The 25,885-nt window shown below is 39.9% G+C and overlaps 1 protein-coding gene and 1 pseudogene across 2 annotated transcripts in view; one reads left to right on the top strand and one right to left on the bottom strand.

Moving 5' to 3' along the window:
* The window catches only part of LOC104144874 (ubiquilin-1-like), a 106,931-nt gene extending 97,883 nt beyond the window's left edge, over nucleotides 1-9,048 (top strand). The window contains exons 5-11 of one of the 2 annotated variants that reach the window (XM_068926269.1): nucleotides 511-669; nucleotides 1,335-1,578; nucleotides 2,063-2,205; nucleotides 3,188-3,271; nucleotides 5,635-5,750; nucleotides 6,084-6,252; nucleotides 7,934-9,048. In XM_068926269.1, the coding sequence (XP_068782370.1) occupies nucleotides 511-669; nucleotides 1,335-1,578; nucleotides 2,063-2,205; nucleotides 3,188-3,271; nucleotides 5,635-5,750; nucleotides 6,084-6,252; nucleotides 7,934-8,089 (1,071 nt within the window). In that variant the 3' untranslated portion in view covers nucleotides 8,090-9,048. The remainder of the gene's footprint in view (nucleotides 1-510; nucleotides 670-1,334; nucleotides 1,579-2,062; nucleotides 2,206-3,187; nucleotides 3,272-5,634; nucleotides 5,751-6,083; nucleotides 6,253-7,933) is intronic. The other variant, XM_068926270.1, reaches the window with a different exon arrangement.
* Nucleotides 9,049-14,193: 5,145 nt separating this feature from the next.
* On the bottom strand, nucleotides 14,194-24,835 carry LOC104144873 (probable gluconokinase; annotated as a pseudogene).
* Between the last annotated feature and the right edge of the window lie 1,050 nt (nucleotides 24,836-25,885).

Here is a 25,885-nt window from a genome sequence, read left to right as displayed (position 1 = left end):
ATTCTCCAAAATACTACTTATTTCCTTCCAGTTTGTTTAACTGTGGGTACTTTTGAGTGCTACTAAAGTTACAAGGTACATAAGGTATGCCTATGCATGCCTTAAGTGGCAGAGGGTATCAAGAAACAAATGGAGGCTTTTGAAAATTGAAGTATTTATTTTTAAAGTTCATATTATAATCTGCATGCTATACTGATGTTAGAAATGGTAGGGATATATTGTGTTGAAAAGGAGAAGAGAGAAGAAAGAAAAGGATGGTCCATTCAAGTTATCTTTTTCTGTTTAGTCATGCTTTCTGACCCAACCAGCATAACAACAGTTGTGGCAGAACACTGGCTAAATATCAAATTCAGTTGACTCCCGCTAAGCTAACATCTTGATTTGGCTCTAATCATAATTTCAAACCGAGTTAGACCGAGTAACCGAGTAACTGAGATACTGCCCACTGCTGACATTTTCACTTTAGAATGAATTTCTTATTAATACAGATTAAATGTTCCACTTACTTAGACACTAGAACTTGCTAGAAACCCTGCAATGATGCAGGAAATGATGCGAAACCAAGACAGAGCCTTGAGCAACCTTGAAAGTATACCAGGTGGATACAATGCCTTGCGACGTATGTACACAGACATTCAGGAGCCAATGTTGAATGCAGCACAGGAACAGGTGAGAAATGAGTGCAAGTGCCACTAAAAGTTAATACCTTTTTTGAAAGGAAAAGAAGGTAAATAATATAGTTTTTCAAATGTGTACTTGACAAAATCCTATTTCTTGAAGCTTGAAGTCACCATGTGGCCGTTTCCTCTGAAAATTCTGTGCTCCTTAAGCTTGAAGGTATAAAGATACTGTTTTGTGGGTTTGAGAAGCTATATTGAAGTTAACAAATTTCTATATTAAATAGATACTCTAAATTCAAATTTCTTTAATTCTGTGACTTATAAAATTCTGAGGTCCAAGAAAAATTTTTAAGGGTGTGTTTAGTAACTTGGAACTTAAGGTGGGAAGGAAGAAGGCTTTGAAGTTTGTTTTTAGTTGGAAACCACTATGCAAGATATAATCTTACTGTGATCAAAGTAGTAGTATAGTAGCAGCACTGCTTTCAAAAAGAAATGTTATTTTATTTGTTGGAGATGCTAGTATCTCTTTCTCAATGTTGGCATCTTTTCAAAATATTTACAATGACTTACTTTAGACTGATGAGTATAATTGATCAAGAGCCATCAACATTTATCTTCATGTATAATTTTGGAAAGGTAACTTGCTATTTCTAGCAGACTTTAAAATAGTTGACTTTAATAGATGATACATGTTTGTTTTTCCTTCCTCCATAGTTTGGAGGTAATCCATTTGCTTCTTTAGTAAGTAATGCATCATCAGGAGGGGACAGCCAGCCATCTCGTACAGAAAATAGAGATCCTTTACCAAATCCCTGGGCTCCTCAGTCGAGCTCTCAGAGTTCTACAACAAGTACCAGCACCAGTGGTGAGAGCAGTGGCAGTAGTAATGTTGGAAATAGCACCTCTGGCAGTACAGGACAGAGTTCAACCATGCCAAATTTGGGACCTGGACTAGGAGGTATGTTTGTTATTGCAATTGTATAGATTTGCACATATGCAGGAATTTGCTGAACTGATTCTTTTATTAGAAAGAGATTTTGATTCAAAGGTTTTTTTACTGCTTTTTACTTTCATAGAACATTTGGCTAATATCAAAATCCTCTGTATAAAAACAAACATGAAAAATAAACTAAGAGTACTTGTGTACTGACTTAAAATGAAAAAGTTAGAGGATCTCTAGATTAATGATGTTTTTCCTGTTTGGAGCCAAACATGAAAACAGCTAATAATGTAGATGCTTAGTGGGACTGCTTGTTGGATGCAGCCTCTCTCTGTCTTAACTTGTTTCTAGGGCAGATGCATCTGTGTAAGCAGAGCCACATTGAGGTGTACTTAAGGGGCCGAAACTCTTAAAAACCAAATAGTTATATCCCAGTTTCAGGTAGTCTAATTCATTTGATTATAGACAGTATGTTTACTAAAGTGGCCTTTTTTTTTTTAAGCTGGTATGTTCAACACACCAGGAATGCAGAGCTTGTTACAGCAGATAACAGAAAATCCACAACTTATGCAGAACATGTTGTCTGCACCATACATGAGAAGCATGATGCAATCATTAAGCCAGAATCCTGATCTTGCAGTACAGGTAAATGCATTAGGTGTAGCAATGAGTTGTATGCATTAAAATGGGGAAAAAAGGGAGTTTAATCTATGATACAGTTGTATTTTCACTATAGAGTAATTCTGCCAATATCTCAACAATCACTTGTTTGTTGTGAATGGTCCAATTTTTAAAGTACATAAATGCCTAGCTCATTGAAATTATTGCCTAGTTACTTTTAACAGTCTGTTGCCGTAAGCTTCTTCAATTTGTAGTTTGACGTCATGCTGGGCATTCTTCTGAAATAACTTGTAAGTCTGTATATTTTGTACAGCCCTAAACTTGTGACCTAGTATAAGAGCTAGTTATGCTTTGATCATAAATTAAGGTAGATCTGCTAGTAAGTAAATATCCAAAGTAACTTGGGAGAAGAGGTGGAGTGGAAGGAGTTGGTGCTGTATCTAGGTGTTAATCTGGCTTTCATTTCTCATTTGTGACCCTTGCTCGCTAGAAAAGTGCTGATACTTAGCTCTGTTTTATGAATAGTATCATAGAAGTGCTTTCCAATTTTACTTACAGCAATAATATCCAGAGTCAAATCTTGAACTGAGAAAAACATTATCTTTTGTATATTAAACACTTTGTTGGAAAGTATACCTGACTTCTTGCAGATGATGTTTACAGGGAAGCTCTCACTATCATCTGTAGTGGAGGCTGACCAGAAAAGAATTTTCTTGTAACATAAATGAGGTTGCCTTGGCAAGGATCTAGCACAGCATTCACTTAAAATAAACTTTTTTTTAAAGTAGTCGTGATGGTAGAGGGATCAATCAATTCTGTCAGTCTTCAGGCTGGTGGTTTATAACGAGTCCTGGACAAAGGAGAAGTAGGAGATAATTATTCTGTGAGGTTAGTTTCATAGACGATTATCTTGTTCTGTATGATGTGTGTGTGGTAAATAATTGTCTTAAATCCACTCTAATGTTTTCCTGCTTGATCTCTGAAGTTAAATATTTTTGTCCCATAGATGATGCTGAATAACCCTTTATTTGCTGGAAATCCTCAACTTCAGGACCAAATGAGACAACATCTTCCTACTTTTCTTCAGCAAGTAAGATGTGATACTAGCTGTTGTTAATGTCTGCAATTCAATAAGCAATTTTTGCAATAAATTGATGTCTTTCCTTGATTTGGCTAAAAACTAGATTCTGTTACATATATTCTCAATAGCTTCAGACACCAAGTTGGATTGTCCCTTAATAAATAAGTTCTTGATTCATCTCTCTCTTCCTTTGAAAAGTTAAACCTGACTTTTAGTGAATGTTTTTGGCTGTAGCTAGCACAACTGCTTTGATTTGCTCTTGCTTCTTTGTTTAGGAGGAGTGACTTGTTCTTACAGAGCACCAGTCAGAGAGCACCTCTTTGCTACGTGATTTGTTTTGCAAATTAAATAAAAAGATCAGTACTTTTCCCACTACTAAAATCAACTTTTACTGTGCTTTTCTCATACCTCCTCCACCCTACCTAAGTTTTTAGGTAAAGAGACTTTACAGTATGACCTGAAAGCAGCAAATCACGAGCTAACTCAAAAGAAGTGGAGTGGGTTCTGAAGTTATCTGCCTGTAAAGATTGTCATACCACCAGATTCCTCTCTTAATACCAATGCAGTTGCAGCCTGGGTATATGCTTGATCTTGGCTATCACAGTGTATATAATAGGACTGTGTCCTCTACATAGAAGTAAGCAAGATTTTTAGGAATTGAAAATATAATCCAGTACAGGAGTTCCATCTTTAGGCAGGCCTTGCAAGTCAGAGTAAATGTTGCCCAGATCTCATTCCAGGTAGGCAGTATTATGAGTAAAATAAATAATTTATTAACATACATTACAGTAGCAAGTTTAATGTTCAGAACAAACTGTTTAAATTGTTTTAACCAGGTGAATGGCTGTAGCATTTCATAGTGATGCTGCTTTGTAATGACTCAGTAGTATCTGAGGAGCTAATACCAAATTTGTGTTTTGAAATCTGTGAATCAGTGCTAATTAGCATACCATGAAGAGGCAGCAGAAATCCTTTGTTTCCTTTGGGTATCTCTTTCCATCAGTATCATTTTAGGGTTTATCTGTGAACTGCTCTGTGTTCCTTTTACATAAAATTTTACTAAGAATTGCTGCTACTCTACAGCTAGAATGAATAATGTTAACAGAGATAAGATCCAAGTCACCAAAGTGCTCAGAGAATTGTTGGGTCACAGTTTTCTGTAAAACAACTCCAAATATCAGACAGTAAGTCATGGCTTAAAGATCACTTTCTTAAAGTAATCACAGCAACTTACTTCAGAAAACCTAAAATGTTTTCATTCTCTAATAACTTGGATGAACTTCACCAGCTATAGATTTAGTTACTCTCTTCTGACTTCTATCTATCAGGAAGATAAAAATCCAAGAGACAAATTGAGAGTACTAAAAACTTGCTGTGCTTAAGTCTCGTTACACACCCATATTCCACAACAGAGTCAACATTTGTTCTTTGTGCCCTATTCTGCACTTCTATTTTGCAGCAGAGGAAGTTTAATCTGTGCAGTTCTTTGTGAATCAAAAATGTGTTTGCTGCAGAATTTGGAAGGAATTTGGTCTAGCCAAGTGAAGGCTGCTAAGATTAATCAGCCTGTCTGTTATTTGAAGCAGGTCTGGCTGCCAGGCTACCAAGACTGCTTCACTTGTGACTGAAACAAATAACTTTTCACTTATGTGTGGCCTCTCTAAGCAGAGGTGAGCAAAGGCCATTAGTTTGGGTTTCATATCTAAAATAGTCCAGTTTCTGGACATTTAATTTCAAAATCAGAAGGATTTTCTTTTTAAATTGCCTGTGGATGTGAACACCAATTTTTAGTTGAAGTTGCAATAGAGTGATGGTTCTTGAATATTACACATCTGCTTGTTAGTATATTTTGTAAAGTGTTTGCGTATATGTCTGTAGGCTGTGATGGCACTATAGATATGAACAGATGCACAAACTCACAAATAGGCAGCTGTGGCTTGAACTTGGCTAGGAAAAAGAAATGTTTTATAACTTTCTTAGATATCTGTTAATTAAGTTTCATTTGTATTCAGCCTTGTGGCTTACCAGTAGTATGATATAGGAGACTAATTTTAGAATTACAATGGACTAATACACTCCTATGACTTTGGAAGATGATAAAGCCTACTAGAAGAGGTAATGAAAAATACTTTTCCTTATGTACTCCTTATTTGAAAGGCTTTGTTCCAGCCCAGAGAGCTCATTGATCACCTCCTGTGAAAGTTTTCTCAAAAAAAGAAAAATATTGGAAGGATTTCATGTAAATGTTGAAAAAGAAAGTTGAGAAATGGCAAGTTCTGGAAGCATATCATATTATATAAAATATACAGACATTCAAAGTTAATTTTTAACACTAAATATCATTCAGTTATGGATTTCTCTCCTGTTCCTAGATGCAGAATCCTGACACGTTATCTGCTATGTCAAACCCTAGAGCAATGCAGGCTTTGCTACAGATTCAGCAGGGCTTGCAGACACTAGCAACAGAAGCACCAGGACTTATACCAGTGTAAGAATTTGTCATACAAATTTAGACAAGAACTTTTCTCTTGTGTTATGTTGTTCTTTCAGCTTTTTGCCTTTTCTTTTTATATGTAGAGGTTTATCCAGTTTTACAGACTGTTCCTCATGAATTTTTTAGTTTCACTAAACTTGTTTTAGAATCTGTCATGTTTTTTGTCTGCAAAGCACTTTTAAAAAGTGATACATGGTCTTTGTCATCCACTCCTACATTTATTTGACAAGATTTTTACTCTATAATTAAAGATATGGGAAGAGACATTACAGTTAAGTGTTTTTTTATTATTAAAATGATATATTTCTCTTTCTTACATTTGTGCAGGTTTAATCCTGGTTTAGGTGGATTGGGAAGCACTGGAGCTCCTACAGGGTCCACTGTCCCTAGTTCTGTTCATAGTGAAAATACAAGTCCAGCATCAGGAGCTGCTGAACCTGGTCACCAGCAGTTTGTCCAGCAAATGTTGCAGGCGCTTGCTGGTGCAAGTGCTCAGGTAAAGTAGATCACTATACTTTAGGGAGAGGAGGGTGTACTGGGGGGAGTTGAAGAGAGAGCTTGCTGAATACTTCTGTCCAAAGGAGAACAGAGGAGGCTCAAAAGTGTTGTAGTTGTGCAAAGAAATGCTGGAAAAACATCAAACTTGAGTAAAAGTGTCCTCTGAACAGTTGATTGTTATATACCCTTAAGAGCTTAAGCATACTGAATGCCTTTATCTGTGTTTTGTGTCTGCATTGCTGGCTCTTACTCTGTAGCTTTGACTAAGCCTCTGTCCCACGCTTCAGGATAGCCACACTCAGGTTATTTGGAGACTGAATTTGCAGGATGTTACCTGACAATCCTGCAGGTCCAGGCCACGCAGTACCTTGTGTTAACGTCCTGAGTGGGGGTTCAGGCTTTCCAGAGGGCTTCAGACGTCCAGCAAAGGTGGCAGCTTTGCAAGTGGTTGTAGGATGGGGAGCAAGAGCAGATTTAAAGGGGGCATGCTCCTAACAGTGGAGAGGTATCTCATTGGAGCTGCATGAAACAGCACCCTTGCACTGTGATACATAGCCAGTGTCATGGTAGACTACTGGTGAAAGGTGCAGTCCTGCTCTTACCTCCTCTGTTGCCACAGGGTGAGTCAGTTCAGTTTGCTGATCTAAGAGGAAAATAATTTTATTATTATTTAGCTAACCACAAGACTGTGGTGGTCAGTGTAGCTGTGGGAAACCATATTCCCTTAGATTTTTCACTTTTGATCTTGCTGAATCTTACAGTACATATTCAGTGTTCTGTTTAGTTTTGCTTGGTAGAAGATGCTGGTGGGAGAGTAGTGTTTTAATTTCAGTTGATATCTTTACATCGTATTAATTTGGAAGGGTATGCAGATTTTAAATACTGGTAGGAATTTCTCAACGTATGAAACTGCTGAAGTAGAACAAAACGAAAATTAGTAGTAGCTGCAAAAGTCTTGTGTTGATATGTAAATTGTCTCATTGATTTTTGTTTTCCAAAAAGTGGCTTCTGAGTATTACTCCAACCCTGTATACCTAAAATGTAATGCAACTGTCCTGTTTCAAAAATCCCTATGAATTGAAGTTCATACCACTGAAATCATTGAGAATTTTGCCATCAGTTTATGTATATGAGCAGGGTCAACCCATAAAGCACAGCTGTCGGTTTGCCTTAGGCTGAAGCTTTCTAACAACTAGAATTCTGGTAAATTTAGGTCAACAAATACTTGGATCATTATAAAAGAGGTAATTTTTATGCCAAGAAAAAAATAGCCTGCCACGTTCACTGTTGCCAACAGAGAGATCATCAAAATCCTGCTGTCTCATATTACTAAACTCTTTCATTTTCAAAAATGATCTATGCACATCTTTAAGAAACTGTTCTCAGGACACGTTTACCTCATTAAATTAAGTTTGTTTCTTTTTGTTGTCAAACAAGCAACACTTCCTGTAGTTCAAAAATGTCACGTAAGTGTAGATACTCTTAAAATTTGAGGCTAGTCTGACTTGCTCAGTAATTCAGTTGCGAATTGAATTTGTCATAGTCTAGTTTTGAAAACTTAAAAATGATGTATTCAGAAATTAGTAAAGACAGGGTGTGGTGCAGAACCAACTATGTTTAAATCCTGTACTTTGCCAAATGTGTATTGTGCCTTTATAGCTTGACATTTTTCTTCTTAGCAGTTACAAAATCCAGAAGTTAGATTTCAGCAACAACTGGAGCAGCTGAGTGCAATGGGCTTTTTGAACCGTGAAGCAAATTTACAAGCTCTAATAGCAACAGGAGGAGATATCAATGCAGCTATTGAAAGGCTGCTTGGCTCTCAGCCTTCATAGCAGTGTTTCTTTAACTTGAAAAAAATGTAATTTATTTTTGATAACAGCTCTTAAATCTTTAAAATACTTGCTTTATTTCATTTTGACTCTTGGGATTGTCTTGTTATAACTAAAATCAGTCCGATGCAATTTAAGGTGGAATGCAGTAGTTTTCTTCAAACAGTGGGAATCAATGCATTTTCATGCAGTTGTTGCATGCATTACACTTCTCTTTGTTCTGCATTATTTGTGTGGGGTTTTTTTGGTTTGAAACTATCAGCTTTCACAATTGGGTGAGCAGATTTTGTCTGACCTAAAACTGTCCAATTTATTTACTGCTAAAACATTAGCCATCAATAGTAATTTATGTAGAATACAAATTAAAAAGGAAACAAATTAATTGAAGCTATAATTTGTGGGTACCGATACTGCTTATTGTGACTTCGGCATGTATTTTTTTGCTAGCAAAATGCTGTAAGATTTATACCACTTGAGTAATCTACCATTTTTGCTTTTATCTGTATAAAGTATAAACACAATATATACAACGGAGACAGCTCATTTCTAGAAATTTACACATTGCAATAGAATGAAATTATAAGTAACCAAAAAAAGCCAGGGGGAAAAAAAAGTTGTAAGACATGTTTTCAGTGTAGAATCTTCCAGCATCTTTGGTAAACATCTCAGCAAAAATGCTTAGGCAAGTTCATTTAAAATATACTAGAATTACTGTTCTGGTTATCTCTTTACATCTAACTGTACAGAAACTTGCATTGTAACATTGTCTCAATATTCACAAAGATTAACTGTAAATTACCTTAATCTTTGTGCAAATTAAAGGAGCACTGCCTCATGCTCTGAAACTGCTTCTAAGGCTTTTTGGCTTGTTCCATTGAGATTCTAACACGTATTATGATTTGTAATTGGAAGCATTACTTTCACTCATTGTCATGTGATATTCTAATTACTTTTAACCACCATGTAAAAAAATACTGTATATCTTTTGAGTTTTTATTGGTAGCTACTTCTCTTGTGCACAGATAATAAATGAATTAAAAAATCTTTAAGCATCTTGTCTCTGTGTTTGCAGTTGATGATTATCTGGCATTCAAGATGACTGACCAAATTAATGGTTGGCCTCTCTCTGCAAGTTCTGGGAATATTTACAGACTTTGGGCTAAGATTAGTAAGCAATACTTGAATTATAAATTGGAGGGGAGAGAGGAAGGGGCATACAATATTGAAGGCCATTAATTTACATAAAGTGGAGGTAATGAAATAAAGCATTCTGCTGTGTGTATTAGTGAATAGCATCTGCCTTCTTTGGTCTTTGTCAGTGTAGTTGTGAACATTCTGATTTAATTCCTGTATTGCATTAAACAGTTCATGTGAACAATCTTCTTTTGATGGTACAAATATAAATTCAATTTACTCTAAAAAACATTGCTTGCAAATGGTTTAAATTTACCAGTCCTGACTCAAAGTTGTTAATTGGTTAAATGAAGCAAAATTTTATGTTGGGATATAAAGGAAGATATTGAGCATGCAATTGTCTTTTACATACAGTGCAATTGTTAAAACTCTTGGCAAAGCCAAGCATGCAGATTTTGCAGGGAGTAACTGTGTTGTATTCTTCTCACAGAAGTGTTTACTGTCCAGTAACCTTGTCTCCTACTTTGGCAGTGCTGATGCGCAGTACTGGGAAAAGTTCATGACAATCTCTTGGTTGGCAGGCCTCTGCCTCTGGATCAAAGTCTCATAGATACAGCAGCACAGTATTTATTAAACAAACAAAAATCAGTCAACATCATAGAATCTCCTGGTAGGTTAAGTTTTATATGATCAAAGCCTTTTACAATATGTATAGTTTGGGTGGGAAATTATTATTACTTTTGTTTCTTGACCAATGATAGTAAACCTGCAAGGGATCATACCTTCACAGTGACTTCTGTTTAGGTAGGTGACATTTGTTGCACTGAGTACAAGGTTATGATAGGGAAGTGATAGCAAGTAGTTTCTGTAGAATAATTGCCTTTTCAGAGCTATTTTCACAATTACTGTTAGGCTCTTCAGAGTAACTAACCTGACTTGATGTTTTATAAGGACCTTGCTTTAAAAAGTGAGACCTCTAGTCATTCATAAGGCAGGTCCTTTTAAGAATAAAACTCATAATTTCTAAAAAGGCCACTGTCAAATGAAAGACCCAAGGGTGAAGTGGGGAAAGGGAGTGATTTTTACCAAACTGTACCAAGCTATTGAAACCCCGAATCTAGCTTACATAAACATCCTTTTGAGACAACATCCAGTTCATCACTGTAATGTTAAAACTGGTAGTAGGTGGAATAACTTCTGTAGGTAGGGATAAACTTTTATTGCCTCTTTAGTAATAAAAGCTAGGTCACACTTGTTGGTTTAATGGCATATTAGAACCTTCTGTTGTTTGCTCGCTCTCTCTGAGCAGATACTCACTGCCCCTTCTGCTTTCCTTTAAAATTCTCTGCTGGAAGTCCCATCTACCTTTTCCTTCAGAAGTGATCTTATAGTTAACTCTGAGCAGTTAGATGACTTGTCCAAAATGCAAGCAGCAGACTTCAAATACCAGAAGAAGGGCATGTGTGCCTGAAGCTTGTTGTCTTATTTCCCTGCTTCGCTCTTTTCCCCCTACACTGGACTAAATGATCTCATAGGGCTATCTACAAAACCGCCTTGTCTGGGTCCTTAGGTCATCACACTACTGCTAAAGAAAGTAATAGTAACTATTGCAAAAAGAAAAACACCCACACACCCACTCAAGAAACCCAAAAGTCAAAAGTTGAAAGTGATGGAAGAGTTCACTTCTTTTGCCACTTAAAAGATTTAAAATCTTGTAAATTCACATCAAACCCTAGTAAGTACCATTGGGAATTTGCCAACAAGATGGCTAGTTTTGTAAATAGTCTAGTCTAGCTAATTCTCTTCTTGATGGGGTGTCTGCATAGTAAAATAGCCACCTCAGTTTAGAGCTGAGATGGCAGGCAGTTGGGTCTGTTCCTTTGCCTATATAGCTACTCTGTGCAGCTCGAGTTAGACTCTACCCTTCCCATGTTTAATCTGTGAATCGCTAATGTTATTGGAAAATGCCATTTTATTTTTAATTTCCTCAGTATAGCATTGTGAAATGTTTACTCCTTTGTAAACATTTCTTGTAGTAGGTACAGCATTTACACAGCATGTTACAAACTGTGCTCAGCACATATTCTTGAGGGGTATGGTGCATGTATCTTCTGTAGATACTAACTTGTATTGTGCTCATGGCAAGGTAGGAAAAGCAATTTCTAACTCCAGATGTTTCCTCCTTAGTTTTTGGGATCTTTACTAGTTAACTGTATTTTGAAATATGGATGGAAAACTTGCCTCAGAAGAACTTGAAATAAATATAAATAACCTGCCTGACTAATCTGAATTGCAACAAGATGTTCCTAATACAACGCAAGTTCATTTTAAAAAGAAACATGTAAGTAAACCAAATGTTGCAGGAATGTGCTTGGGCAGGTGAATGAAACTTATGTATATCGTGTTCTGGGATCTTTTCCTTCCAATGTATATATGCACAGTCCCATTAAATTCAGCAGAGCTATTTGTGTGAAGCTAGCGTTTGGAATTTTTTTTTTCCTCCTCCATGATAAACAAGCAGGAAAAGTGCTGAAAGACAATGATCTTTCAGATTAGCGGGTAAGACTGTTTAACAGAGATTAAGTTGATAATAATCTTCTATATGCAGTCTCTGGACTCTCTCAAATTGTAGAGCTGGTGGGATCCACTGATGGCCCTGGGAAATGCAAGTTCACGTATTCTTTCAAGCAATTTGTGTGTTCCTGCAGCCTCGCATGTGAGCAGGGTTGCAGCAGCCGAGCAGGCTTTTTCCTGTAGTGGGAAAAACGCTGACCATTCCTGCAAGCCACTGCGGCATTGCAAGCGTTGTAAGGTTTGGAGCTGTGACGCTGTGCCAAAAACTTACAAAATAGTGAATTAGGATAGCTGGGTCCTGCTAATTACACAAGCAGGAGGAGTTTGGAGGGAAAGCTGTCTTGCACAGATGATTTTCCTATGCTTCCCATGGAGAGTAATGGTTTCCTGGCTGCTACTTGTTTTTTTTTGTTGAGAAGGGAGGTTTTGCTATTTTTTGGCTGTATCTGTGATACTCCGAGATTGAAAGAGGTGGAGGCAAACTCTCTTGTTCTGCAATTATGAGGGGAAAAAGGAAAGATACTTTTGGCCTTATCTTCAGATCAGGGTTCTATTAAAAAATAGGTATATTTTTAACATTTTACTGTGTTCAGTCATTTGTCAGCTGCCATTTCTTAGAGATGCAAGGTTCTCATGAACGTTAACTCAGCAACATTAAACTAGCTTTAGGTGCAACAAAAATGTACCGATACCTTCTGGCTATTGTGGAGGTTATAAAATCAAAGCACAGAGGTGTTGTCTTCTAATGGAAGTATGTAAGTGGATATTATGACCTTTAAGCACAGAGAGGATATAACAGGTTAAAGTATTGAATTACAATAGCAAAATCTGCACCTGTCATTCATAATGTTAATGGCATATTATTTAAATGGTTGATTTGTTGTCTTTTCCTCCCATCATCATTTGAACTGGAATTTGAAGGAATAAAGTATGAAGAGTCTGTAAGTAAGAATGTACTATTTTGTTTAGAAAAGAGAGCCTTCCAAACCAAGGTGCCTTTATGAACAAGAGAGGAGCAATTTTTAAGTTTTGAGCACAATTTCCTGTTAGTGCCAGCCAATTTGTGAGCATATATAAATACACAGATCTGAAAGAAAGGGTTTTGCTAGGCAGACAGAGTCTAGCTTTTTAGCTCCTCCTACTTGAAAATGTTGCCCGATTTCTTTTAGTTATGAGGGACTGAAATTGAATCTTCTGCTTAATCCTCTGTTCTGTGATGGAATGCAGCTGCTTTCCCATCACTGTTACATCCTGAGTTCTTTAGGTTTGTTGTCTGAAAAAAGTGAGCATTTAATATTAGAAACACTCTTTTCTTGTAAAACAGCATATTGGGAAAATATGAAGACTTCATTAAAAATGACAGTACCACAAGAGGGTGCCATTTCTTTAATTTTCATAGTGACTAAATATTTTTACAGCTCCAATCAGTCACTTGGTCTGAATAGCTGCAGTCTCTGAAGTTTGAGGGTGTTAAGAACTAGTCAGTCACTTCTCTCTTGTATTGAACTTTGCCTCAGTCTTCCACTTGCACCCTCGCTGTCCCTCAGAACAACCACGAGCATGCAGAAATCAACTCAGAATGAATTGAGAGGGTTTTCTCCTAGTGTTGCTGTAGTCCACAGCTGCGCACTGTAAAACTGCTAACTGCCTGGTATTTTCCCTCCAGGTCAAACAAACAGGAAAAGACCACTTCTGGGTGGGTGCGTTTACAATCCCAAATGTGTATCCAACATGTTTGGTTTCAGTCAGATTACGTTCATATATAATACTGGGCTAAGCACAGTGGTTGCTATCTAGTAAACCACAAAGCCCTTACTACTACTACAAAATGAGAAACAAGATGAGTATCTTTCAACTAGCTATTTAGATAAAAACTACTCCAAAGATGCTTCAGAACCCAAGTTTTGTTTGAAAAGGAATTAGCTAGTCCTCTTAAAAATAACAAATTTGCATGAGAACACTAAAAATAATAATCCATGTGCAACTGCACATGGGGATGATTCTATTAAGTCCAACTTGTGGAATCTTTCCTACAGTAAATAAAGAGGCACTCTTGTGCAACAGAGAAAAAAACAACTTAAAAAAATTTAGCAATAAAAAAGAGGATTTAAACCTTAAATTCTTTGAGTTATGTAACTGACTATATTCAGAATTTCCTGATCAGAGAAAAAAGTGAAACAAGTATATCAGAAACAGTTTGATCTCAAGTTTTAAAGTAGCTGTATCAAAATGTATCCATAAGTATATAGACTGAGGTGGAAGAGTAAACTGTGCCAGAAGAGGGAAGTGAAAGAGAAGGTCCAACTCTGAAAGAGTGAAAGTTAGTTTTTTTTAAAAAAGGAAATATCCATCAATCCTTTGCTCAGTATCTTACCTCACTGGCTGACTCATTTCTGCTGGCTTTCATCAATGGGTACACTTTGCACATGAGAAATGCTAATTCAAAGCCAATACGATGCCCCTTTCATTTTATTTCCAAAGCTTTCCATAGACTTGTATTTTGTATATCACCTCACCTCACCACCACCACCACCTTTCCCCCCCACACACACTTTTTCTGGCTGCTGTTCATATAACACAAGCTCATGAAGTCTCAACACCCAGGTGAGGTTGCCAAGGACACAAACATGGAAGCTACAACTTGTTCACGATCTGACAGAACTTCATAATTCAAGTTCCTGCCTTTTATACTTGTAGAAAAATAAATATACAGCTTTTTACAAAGCTGTTAATTATTTCATCACTCAATGGCAGATGTGCCTTCCCCCTCCATGTTTGACAAAGTAAGAATTAAAAATGAGAATTTCAATTACTGTGTGACTCTTGATGGGATTTTCAAAAGCAGGCTATGCTTAGATAGTTCCACTTTCACCCATACTAATGGGATTTTTAACTTCATCTAGAGAAGGTCTTAAACAACATTGATGGATTTTGAAAGTTCCATGTTATACACCCTTTACAGAACCATGATAAAAATGTTGACAGTAATAAACCAGCTTGTCATACTGCAATCCATTTAAGTATTGGGAAAAGTAACTTGTTCTGGTTAACTTAAGAAAATAATTAAAATGTTGTTTCACAACTCTAACATGCTTGAGAGAGTCTGTATATATAATTTAGAAACAACTCTGAAAAAGCCTCACCCTGAAAAAATTGCTTTCTCAATTTCCAGCACTATTTTGGGAAGAGATTTTTCTACACTGACAGTAATAAAGTTTTCTGGTGCTCTAGGAGGCTCCAGAGTATCAAATTGAGACTTGAATAATTCAGGTGGCATAAAATGTCCTCTCTTCTTCTCCAGGCGACAAGCAATGAGGTCTATAGGCCCATCCAAATGAACAAAGAGGATCTTCAGTGCTGTATTTTCTCCTGGTTTCTCTGGCTGGTTGCTTTCAAGTGCAGATGCTCCACAAATATACATCTATACATTTTCTTCAGTGCAGAACAGGCCAGAACCACATCTTGTCTAGATGATTCTTCTCTATCAAGAAGAAAAAAATGCATCCACACGTCGTATATTAAAACAGCAGCTATTCCGCACTGTCTCCATAGCAGATAACCCCTGGTTCCTTGCAGAGAACAGCATTGGATGTACTGGCATTTTTTGTTATTTTGACAGGATTTTGAAATCAATTTGATAATGTGGGTAAGGATGTGGTTTGAAAGTGAGATCAAGCTAGCCAGTCTCCTGCTAAAATCTCTATCTTAGGGCATTTCTATATTAGCCACCATTCTTTCACTTTAATTAGATTCTAATATAGTATAAGGAAGTGTCATGAGCACTTCCTTAATTGCTGAGAACAGCAGCTACTGAATATCCTTAGAAACTCCCATCCATCATCTAAAAAAATGATGATACACATCTGTCTAGAGAGTAAGTGGCTGCTGAACAATACAGAGCTCTGTTCTTGAATATATATTCAGGTATATTTTCAACATGTTTTCATTGTTTCAGTTTTAATTGTTTGCTGTAACCATAATTACTGGGAGCACTGCAGATATGCTCACTTCAAGTTATACAAGGGAATGGATAAAGTTTAATTAATACCCTGTGCGTATATTTTTTTTACTGACAAGATTTCTTAAAATAAAGACATAAAAGCATTAAGTTGTGGGGGTGTCTGTTGCACCAAAAAAGCAAATCTAGAATTAGTTTTGTCTTTACAAATCAGAGTGACTGAAATGTCTGCATAAGCAAATACATTCTGTAATCAACTTAAAATTATGTATAAAAATATTTAACAATCATGCCACATATTGCGCAAAGAAATAAATGAGAACTTGTAATACCTAGTGTTATCATCTAGGTGAGCCCACGCCAGCCTCAGCTACTTACAAGTACAAGTAATTATACCTTGGCATTAGGCCCTGTTAAAGTATACTTGATATTGCAAAAAGTTTCTGGAGCTGCCTTGGGCAGGCATGTCACAGAAAGCAATGGATCATGTTCCAACATAACAATCCAGATAAATTTCTCAGTAAATTAACCCACACTCCAACAAGGTACAATCACCTGATGCGCATGTGCAAGTAACAGTCTGTGTGAAGCCAGACAAGGAGAACTTTGAGGAACAGGAGATACAGGGGAAGCTGGGCTAGATAAGAGGTTTTGGCAGAATAACCTTTGAGATTACTTTTGTAAGCAAGGCACTAGGCAAGTGGCTGACACTGTAGGATGGATGGGTTTCCTTCCCCTTCCATCTATCCCTAAATAGAGCCCAGGATCCAAGAAGTGACACAGTGTACCTGGAACAGGCTAAAAGGAAAGGGCAGTTGTTGGCTGTGACCCTCCTCCTCTTTCTGTTTGCAATAAAGGTACAAACAGGTGAAATGAAGCATCACAGAAATGCAGTTGTGACTAGAGAGCAATAATGGGATGAGTCATAGCTCTAACTAGTTGTGTCAGGTGTCCAGTTCCATGGCATTTGGTAGGTATTTTGCCAGTCTGAACCTTCCCCCTTCTCTATCTGAGTTTCAGATCCTAGATGCTTCTGAATAGGAATCAAATTCCCCCAAGGGTTGAGGCCCACCAGTTCAGCAGCCTCCTGCCATTTTTTGAAGGCACACATGAAATTCGCAAAATCTGTTCTTCTGTCTCCTACCCACTTGAAACATCAAGAGGAGACCTGATATTGTATATAACAGAAAAAGATGTGGCAAAGGATGCAGAACACAAATTCAGTATTTTGAGCATGCTCGAACTCTTTGGAACTTGCTTCTTATTCCTCTTAACAAAGGAGGCTTGTTAGGTGTTAAGTATAATATACCAAATTAAAGCAGGATGAAAAATAAAGAATCTGAGCCTAAAGCTACGTTTTACTCTTCTCACTTTCAAGTTTCATAAAACTTCCTTTGAATTATCTTTGCTTGTTTCTGAACACTTGATGTAGGACTATTTAGGAAGTACATATTAATTAATAAATTTCAAGGTTGAATGATGAGTTGGTCAGCTAGCTATAAATAAACATTTCTAAAGGGAGATTCAATTTTATGCTTCCCAAATGCCTAATCATTTTGGATTGTATTTTACTGAAACTAGTAAGATTTTAGAAATATGTTATACTAAATTCATTACCAGTGTATTCTGTGGTTCTGCCCTCTGGAAGTAGCTAATATCATATTTATTATTGAACTGGATCTTTGAAATATTAAGTTCCTAATACAGACAGTAGAACAAAACTATCATTGCCAACAGCTTTCCCAACATTATTATTCAGGGGTTAGCTCACCCTTGGCAATTATGATGATACCTCAGATTAGTGAAAACAGAATGGCTTTACTAGCTGCAGAATATTTTTATACTACTACATACATTTCTGCTTTGGAATGCAATGGGGAAAATACTTGGTTTTGTCTTTAGCTAGAACTCATTAAAGATAGAGGTTCTCTTACCTCCTTAATATATCATGCAGTGCACAAAACCATGGAATCCTGTCCTAAAAACAAAACAAGTTAGCTCAAAATTGTTTATGAAATTGATTTAAAACAATCACTTCTAACATTAAGAGCATCTGACTAGAGATGAAGAGTAGCATTATAATGCAGAGAAAGTTCAGTTTTGTATCTCTGCTGCCACTGCATTAAGGCTAAAAAGATGTGCTAGGCTTTTTATCAATAAGAGGTTTTTAATGGAATAGAAGAAGCCCCTCTTGTTGTCCTTGACATCCCTTGCCAGATTTAATTCCAACTGGGCCTTAGCCTTCCTTGTCGCATCCCTGCAGACTCTGACAACGTCCCTGTATTCCTCCCAAGGGGCCTGTCCCCTTTTCCACATTCTGTAGACTTCCTTCTTCTGTTGGAGTTTTGCCAGGAGTTCCTTGCTCATCCATGCAGGTCTCCTGCCCACTTTGCTGGACTTCTTACTCAGAGGGATGCACTGCTCTTGAGCCTGGAGGAAGTGATGCTTGAATATTAACCAGCTCTCCTGGACCCCTCTTCCTTCTAGGGCCCTACCCCATGAGATTCCTCCAAGTAGGTCCCTGAAGAGGCCAAAGTCTGCTCTCCTGAAGTCCAGGGTTGCGATCCTACTTATTGCCCTGCTGCCTCCTCCCAGGATCCTGAACTCTACAATCTCATGGTCACTGCAGCCAAGGCTGCCCCCAACCTTCACATCTCCAACTAGACCTTATTTGTTTGTTAGCACAAGGTCCAGCAGCACACCTCTCCTTGTTGGCATCTCCACCACCTGGGTCAAGAAGTTATCCTCAAGGCTCTGCAGGAACCTCCTGGACTGTTTGTGCCTAGCTGTGCTCTCTTCCCAGCAGATGTCAGGGTGGTTCAAGTCCCCCATGAGAACCAGGGCCTGTGATCATGAGGCTACTTCCAGCTGTCTGTAGAAGGCCTCATCTACTTCCTCTTCCTGATCAGGTGGCCTGCAGTAAACCCCCACAACCATGTCACCCATGTTAGCCTGCCCTTTAATCCTTACCCATAGGCTCTCAACTTGCTCCTCATCCACCCCTAGGCAGACCTCCATACATTCCAGTTGCTCCCTCACATAAAGGGCAACTCCACCACCTTGCCTTCCTGGCCTGTCTTTCCTAAAAAGCACATAGCCATCCCTGACAGCATTCCAGTCAGGTGAGCTATCCCACCATGTCTCTGTAACTGCAACGAGATCATGGCCCTGCGACCGCACACAGATCTCTAGTTCTTCCTGCTTATTCCCCATGCTGCGTGCATTGGTGTACAGGCACTTCAGAGAGCCAATCGCGCATGCAGACTTCTCAGGAGAGGTGCAAGAGGATCCTCCATAGCCATGTCCCATGCACACTTCACCAGCTGCGTGCACCTGCTGGAGGCATCCTGACTCGAGTGGTGTTTTACTGACTACCCTGTCTCTATGCCACTCCCCTTCCCCCATCTCTCCCAGTTTAAAGCCCTCCTTACCAGGCTGGCCAGCCTGTTGGCAAAGACACACGTGCCCTGCTTAGTGAGGTGGATCCCATCTCTCTCCATCAGCTGTCGATCTTCAGATAGGGTCCCACGGTCATAGAAACCAAAATCCAGTTGCGAACACCAGTGGCGCAGCCAGTTGTTAACTTGGAAAATCCATCTACTCCTCCTCCCGTCCTTCCCCCTCACTGGCAAGACTGAGAAAATGACCTGGGCTCCCAGACCCTTGACCACCATTCCCAGAGCTCTGAAGTCCTGTTTGATGGTTTCCAATTTGCCCTTGGTGTCGTTAGCACCCACATGGAAGAGCAGCAGAGGGCAATAGTCCAATGCATGGACAAGCCTTAGCAGTCTTTCCATGACATCTCGTATTCAAGCCCCTGGCAGGCAGCAATCCTCTCTAAGACAAGAGGTCAGGGCAGCAGAGAGGTGCCTCTGTCCCCTGCAGCAGGGAGTCACCCACAACAATCACTCACTGCTGCTTCCAGGTGTTCCTGCACAGCACAGGGTCTGGCAGGCCAGTTGCCTCCCTTGGAGCCATGCCCAGCTCCTCCTCAGCCTGGAGGGCACTAAACTTGTTCCTCAATTGCAAGTCTTAAGGAGGCGCAAGAGCCTTTCTCCTTCTACAAGAGGTCACCAGTTTCCAGCCCTCTTCGACAGCGTTATGATGTACCATTACACACAGCACAGAGCCCTCCAGCAACTCCACTGCAGTGGGGGGCGGGGACTCCTGGAGCTGCACAGTCTCCAAGAATACCCTGTCTATCTCCTGCTCATCTTCTCAGATGCTACGCAGCCTACTGACTTCCTCCCATAACTCCTTTACCTGATGACACAACTCATCAACCACAGCACACCACCTGCAGGGGAGCTGACTGTCAGCCCAGGAGAGGCCCCAGGCACTCCCTGCAGCCTGACACCTGTAGAGCTGCATCTGCTGTCAGAGGGTCTGTCTGGGTTGAAGCTTCAGACACAGCTGATGCAGCAACTCCAACAGCTATTGGGGAACGTGCTCTGTGGCATGTCATGACCATATCTGAGGAAGCGTACACTACTAGGATCAGAAATGAAGGTGACTTCCGGTGCCCTTGTGCGCAAACTGCTGCGCAAAGTGTTGTGTCTGTTCGCTGCCTCTGTTAGCTGTTCTCTTTATATTACAAAAACCTAGAAGTATCTGATGGAAGTAATATGTATTTATGCATAGCATGTTCTTTGAAGAACAGTTTTATCTCTTGCGTCTATTAGACAATTCAAATGTTAAGTCTATTCTAAGATAGATGCTTACACAGGTTGAATTGTTATTTCTTTTTCTTTGCACCTTGGGATACTCATGTAATGCTTTAGATCAAAGTTGAGGCTTTCAGGAACTACTCCAAGGTGTCAAGGCAGATCCAAATGTACTTATCTGCAATAAATTAATTATATCATTTTTATGTCAGTAGCAATCACAAATAAATGCAATCATAGCCACATTTTTGCAACACCTTTGCTCAGTAGAGTTTGGAAATACAATGCAAGTGATTGATCTGATTCTCAGTATAATCTAATTTTAATCTTTAAGCTCTTAGTATCTTTTTCATACCTATGAGCATTAAACCATTGCTCCCATTTCATCTTTCAATGCAGTTACTGCTGGATGAATGCAACAAATGACAACGTGAACAAATAAATGCAACAATTTTTTGTTACTGTCATTACAGAACAACTTCCCACTGCCATTCAAGAAGGCCCTCACAATTTTGCATTGCTAATATGTCAGAAGAGATACTGCCCTCCTGTTTGGCATCATATGCCAATGAAGAAAGGTTTAGTCATTCAATTGTGCAACGCTGCTTTAAAAGAGATACTGGCTTATATGAACTCCCAACCATTAATGAAATATGAACATTTTTAATAAGAATCTAGAATAATTTTTTCACTCCATAGCTAGCGTTTCAAAGAGCACTCTAGTTCAGCCTTGTGGTTCTAGAGATTTCCCAGAAAAAGTTCAAGAGGTATCTCCTTGTAATTTTTCTAATTTACTTAAGTCTTTAATTTCCTAAATATTATTTATAAAAGTAAGCTTGATCAATGATGTGATCTGTTTGGGTTGAACAGCAGGCTAAAGGAAAGGAAGTTCATTTTAAGTAGGAATGTATAAAATGGAAGATTATGGAGTAATTACTGTAGCAATTGAAAGTGGTGAAATGTACTTCCATGAGAGAGAGAAGTTCATCTGTCTTAGTATATTTAATTCAAAGTAAAACATATAATCTAAAGCTGCAGTTCTGTATATTGACTCAGAGAGATTTCTGATAAATCCTGAACTAGCATCTAACTACTTGTGAACTACCAAGTATAATTTAATAGACTCTACTGTTTTTATGCATAATTCTTTGTTATATATAAATCCTCCCTCTCTTCCCAGCTGCAGCCCTACAAATTCAGCCTGCATTTACAGTCAGCCTACCTTACATAAAGCACAACCTACTGTAACATGATTTGTCAGAGCTTATGAAGAAAAATGTGTTGGTGGCTATTCTTTCAGGTTTTATACAAGTTACCTCATCATTTAGTGATATTCCTTCCACCATCTTCTTTTTATTCTCTGGAGAATGATAATCATCTGCATCGTAGAATTTCCATCCCGACTAAGAATAAAAAAAGAAATTAAGGATCATTCACCCAAACCAGATTAGCTAATAAGAGTCCCAGAGTTTATCAAGACACCTAAAGAATTATAGGCCTCTTGAACCACAGTATGAATCACCATTTATATAATGATGTTTACCATAACTACAAAGTAAGCTTAATAAGAAATAGCAACAATTGATGTTGTGGAAACAGTTTGACCCTAGGTTTCCGAGGAGCAGAGTCTCACACACATATAACAGCCAAATTAATTATTTAATTAAATGACGGTACGACAGAGCAACAGCTCGAGCTGGGTGCCTCCGGGGAGGGACCCCAAACAAAAGAATTCTTAAGTAATTATACTTTTTACAGTCTTACTTCCCCGCCTGCCAGTGACGGTCTCTTCCAATCTTCTTTACTGAGTCGGTGGTCTCTTTCCCTCTGATTGGTTCACGTCTACATCCCGGGACGGTTGCTAGACGTTGCTATGTTCCTGCTCCACAGTACCTTATCTTACCGAAGGTCAGCCATAGTTATCTCTGCTCATTCGGGTCACTCTGTTCTGTCTCCTCGAGGGCTGGTTCTAGCTGATTTTGCAGTCGCATCGTCAGCAATGTTCTTCGGGTTACAGTTCAGTCCTGCGGCCTGCAGGCTTCACCTACTTTAGGCACTTATGCTAAGCAAGAGTCAGACTTATGCTAAGCTGAAGCTAAGTCAGTTACAATTCCCTTCTCTAACAGTTGATACATAATGGTTGTTCTTTAAGTCAATTTAGGCTATACTGCATTGGTGATAGCCACCCAAGCCCAATTTAGTGAGGAGACAGGCTAACCTGATAAATTGCAATTGTTGCGCCATGTATAAATACTAGCTATTTGTGAACTATAGGCTGCCAGAAGCAGCGAGAAAAAAAATCTTATCAAAAAAGTGGTAATAAGCACCCCACATCTGGAATATAACACAACCATAACTTTGCTGCCAAATGTGACCCGACTGTGGTTCTATAAGAGAGCACAAAAAGTCTGTTAGATATCACTTTATAATCTCTTTTCTCTCTGAGAGATGAGTTGTTCTCTTGCCTTCTTGGGATACAACCTGGTAACTGGTAATATTCCTGTGGCCTGCTTCTTCCTGTTCCCAATAGTAGCCAGAATGAGATGCCAAAGAAGAAAATGCAAGTCTTGATCTATCAATAATCCCAATATTTCCAAATAACCAGTGATACCTCCTAATAATCCCAGCATATCTAAATTACTTAAACTTATAAAAATCATCAGTACATCTTGTTATGAAGACAAATCTTTACACATGTGGAACAAATGTGGACATGATTACAAGACTATTATGTGAAAAGCAAAAAAACACCTCTTATTTTTCCTGCTCATTCCTCAACACGCATATTTTATTGTGTCCTAACCTAAAGAGAAAACCAAACAACCCAGCACCCAACCTAAAGGCTTAATCAGTGTCTGTGGGAAGGAAAGAAAAGTTGAAGCGATTGAAGAAACAGTCAGCTGTAAACTTGCAAACCAGACATTAAGTTGGAAGTACTCAGTAACATTCTGGCTTGACATTACTGAAAGGGTGACACATAAGCATGTGATTTGTGACTCTGTATTCAACAGATTATTGCCAGTGTAAAAAACAGGTGGATGGAGGCCTACTTGCAGTGATCCCATTGAACATCACTGTGCCACTATGGCAGAGGATGAGCATGGCCACCCATCAGGCAGCAATCCTGATAAAACCAAGCCATGTGTGTTATTTCCAGGGGAAAAAAAATAGGGCACTGATAAGGCAGGTGCAAGGGCAAACATGATTTAAACTCTCTGTGTTTTAATCCAGCTGAGTAACGTCAGGATAACAGTAGGAGCAAGGTGGCTCTGGGAGTGCATTGCAGGATGGCAGCCAATGAGCATTATCCAGAAGCAGGGACAGGGCTCAGGACACAGCAACAGCACATACCTGGGCTGTGCCCACTGAGCACTCATTAGTCACAGGGAAGGCACCCAGATTAATATGGGAGAAGTCAGAGAAGCCTCTAATAACCCTTGGCGATGTCGAAACAGCCGTCTGGGAGCTGGGGCAGGGACGGCTTTGCCTCATGACTCACCCTGCGCCCTGCCCGGAGGCCTGCTGCGGCTTCCCCTGGGCAGTTCTGGCCTCAGCAGCCCCACAGCGCAGTCAGGTTTTCAGCGGGGCTCCCAAGGGCTCCACCTTAGGAAAGTTTCTCCAGAGATGGCACAAGGGCTGCCCTGCTCCCGCTGGCCCCTGGTCGCCTGGGCCTCCCCCCCAGTACCTACTTCCCTGAGCCGCTCACTCCCATGACCACCACCAGCACCATGGGAAGTCCTGCAGCAACTCCTGCTCCTCCAGCCTGGCCCTTTCCTGTTCCACCACCCCTTCCTGGCCCGTCGCCTCCTCTCAGCAGCTGCGAGGCAGGAAGGTGCCTCAGCGCCGGCACCCCTCGCTGCACCCTCGGCCTGGGGGGAGATGCATGTGGGGGAGAAGTTATGCTTCTAAGGGCAGACCCCAGTAGGGCTGGGGGCTGTGTCCCCAAATGGAAGGCGGCCTCCCACCATCAAGTGCGCTGAGGCGAGATGCGGCGGGAGAGGGGTGCTGCGGGGTGCACGCCTGGAGTCCAGGCGGTCATGTTGGAGGGGCTGCCCCGAGCCCTGCAAGGAGGAGCAGTGTGGCAGATGGGCAGCTTCTCCCCGTGGCCCACGGGTGGCTCCCAGGCTCGGGACAGCGGAGGGGCAGGGGCCATGGTGGGGCCAGGCCAGAGGGGTCCCTGCCAAGCCGGGGGGTACCTCAGCAGGCAGGACTGACCCTAAAACGGTGGGTGCCACGGCAGGAGTGCTGGCCCATGGGGTGAGGAAGCACGGCAGGCCCAACTGGTGGCAGGAAAAGGAGGCTTTTTTCTGTGACGTTCCTCTTCTGAGGGAATTAACATGCAGCCCTCGCATCCATTATATTGATCCTGAGACTGTGAGGACATTGGATGGGCCATACCAGGTCAGATGCCGCGTTCATGGCCCAGGGAAGAGTGCAAGGGCTGGGTGGGCGTCACAGGCCTCGCCCTGGTGGTTTGGCTGCAGCAAGGGGCTTCCTGGGCCAGAGCAGTGTTTCTTTGGGTAGCTGGTGGGGTTTTTTCTCTTGATGCTTCTTTGGCTGTCTTGGCACCACAGCCCCATCGTCCAGAGTACCAGCAGTGTCTGCCACGGCTTGCAGAAGTGCCTCCGCTCGGTCTGTTTGCTGACCCCATGTTGCTCCCTCAAGGTGTCTTTGTTGGAGGAGACAGCAGCCTTTTCCAGCTCTCCTCTCCCATCAACTTCTTGATACACTTCTGTCTTACCTCCCTCTCACTCATACCTTTTCCAGGTGCAAGAATCTTAGCTTTAGTTGCTTCTTGTATTGAAGTTATTTGATAGTCTTGGTCACCCTTTTTGTCCCAGTAGCTTTTCTGTCTGGTTTGGTGTTTCTTTTCTAGTAATTCCTAACATTGTATTTACTACTTGCAGCCTAAATAACATACATGAATTAATAAGCCTGCTTATTTATATAATGGTTTTTCTGCTTTAGCAGCATTATTGCTCTTTAAAGATCAAATAGAATGGTACCGTAGAGCAGCTCTGATTTAAGTATTTCTGAATATAAAAGGCAGCATTTATTGGAACTGTGACAGCTGTTCTACCTTGTGGCTTAAGAAGAGCATACAGCCCATTATGTATGCCCTGCTTTGGTGTCAGACAAAAGACTGTGGTTCTCTGTAGATGTTTATTTTGAAATCTAACCAAAAGAGCTCTTGCTGTATGTCTGTGTCTTAAAAAGTCATTTTTTGAGTGCAGTCTCTGGAGGAAGACAATGAGAACTTTCCTATCTATCTAGCTCATTTTCAGCTTCCTTTCTTAGAATTCATCTTTGCAGGATCACATCATGCCCTAACCAGAGAAACTGCTGTCTACAGCTAATGCTGCAAAGAGTGCTTCAACACAGTAGCAGCGAGGAATAACAGAATTTCGTGCATGTAAAAAGAATGGAGTAACAATCCCTTCACAGAAAAGGTTGCAGTTTAAATAGAGA

This window comes from Struthio camelus, chromosome W, assembly GCF_040807025.1.
Source record: "Struthio camelus isolate bStrCam1 chromosome W, bStrCam1.hap1, whole genome shotgun sequence".
Classification (NCBI taxonomy): domain Eukaryota; kingdom Metazoa; phylum Chordata; class Aves; order Struthioniformes; family Struthionidae; genus Struthio; species Struthio camelus.
The sequence above is the reverse complement of the archived record's forward strand: the minus strand, read 5'-3'. Positions and strand labels throughout refer to the sequence as shown.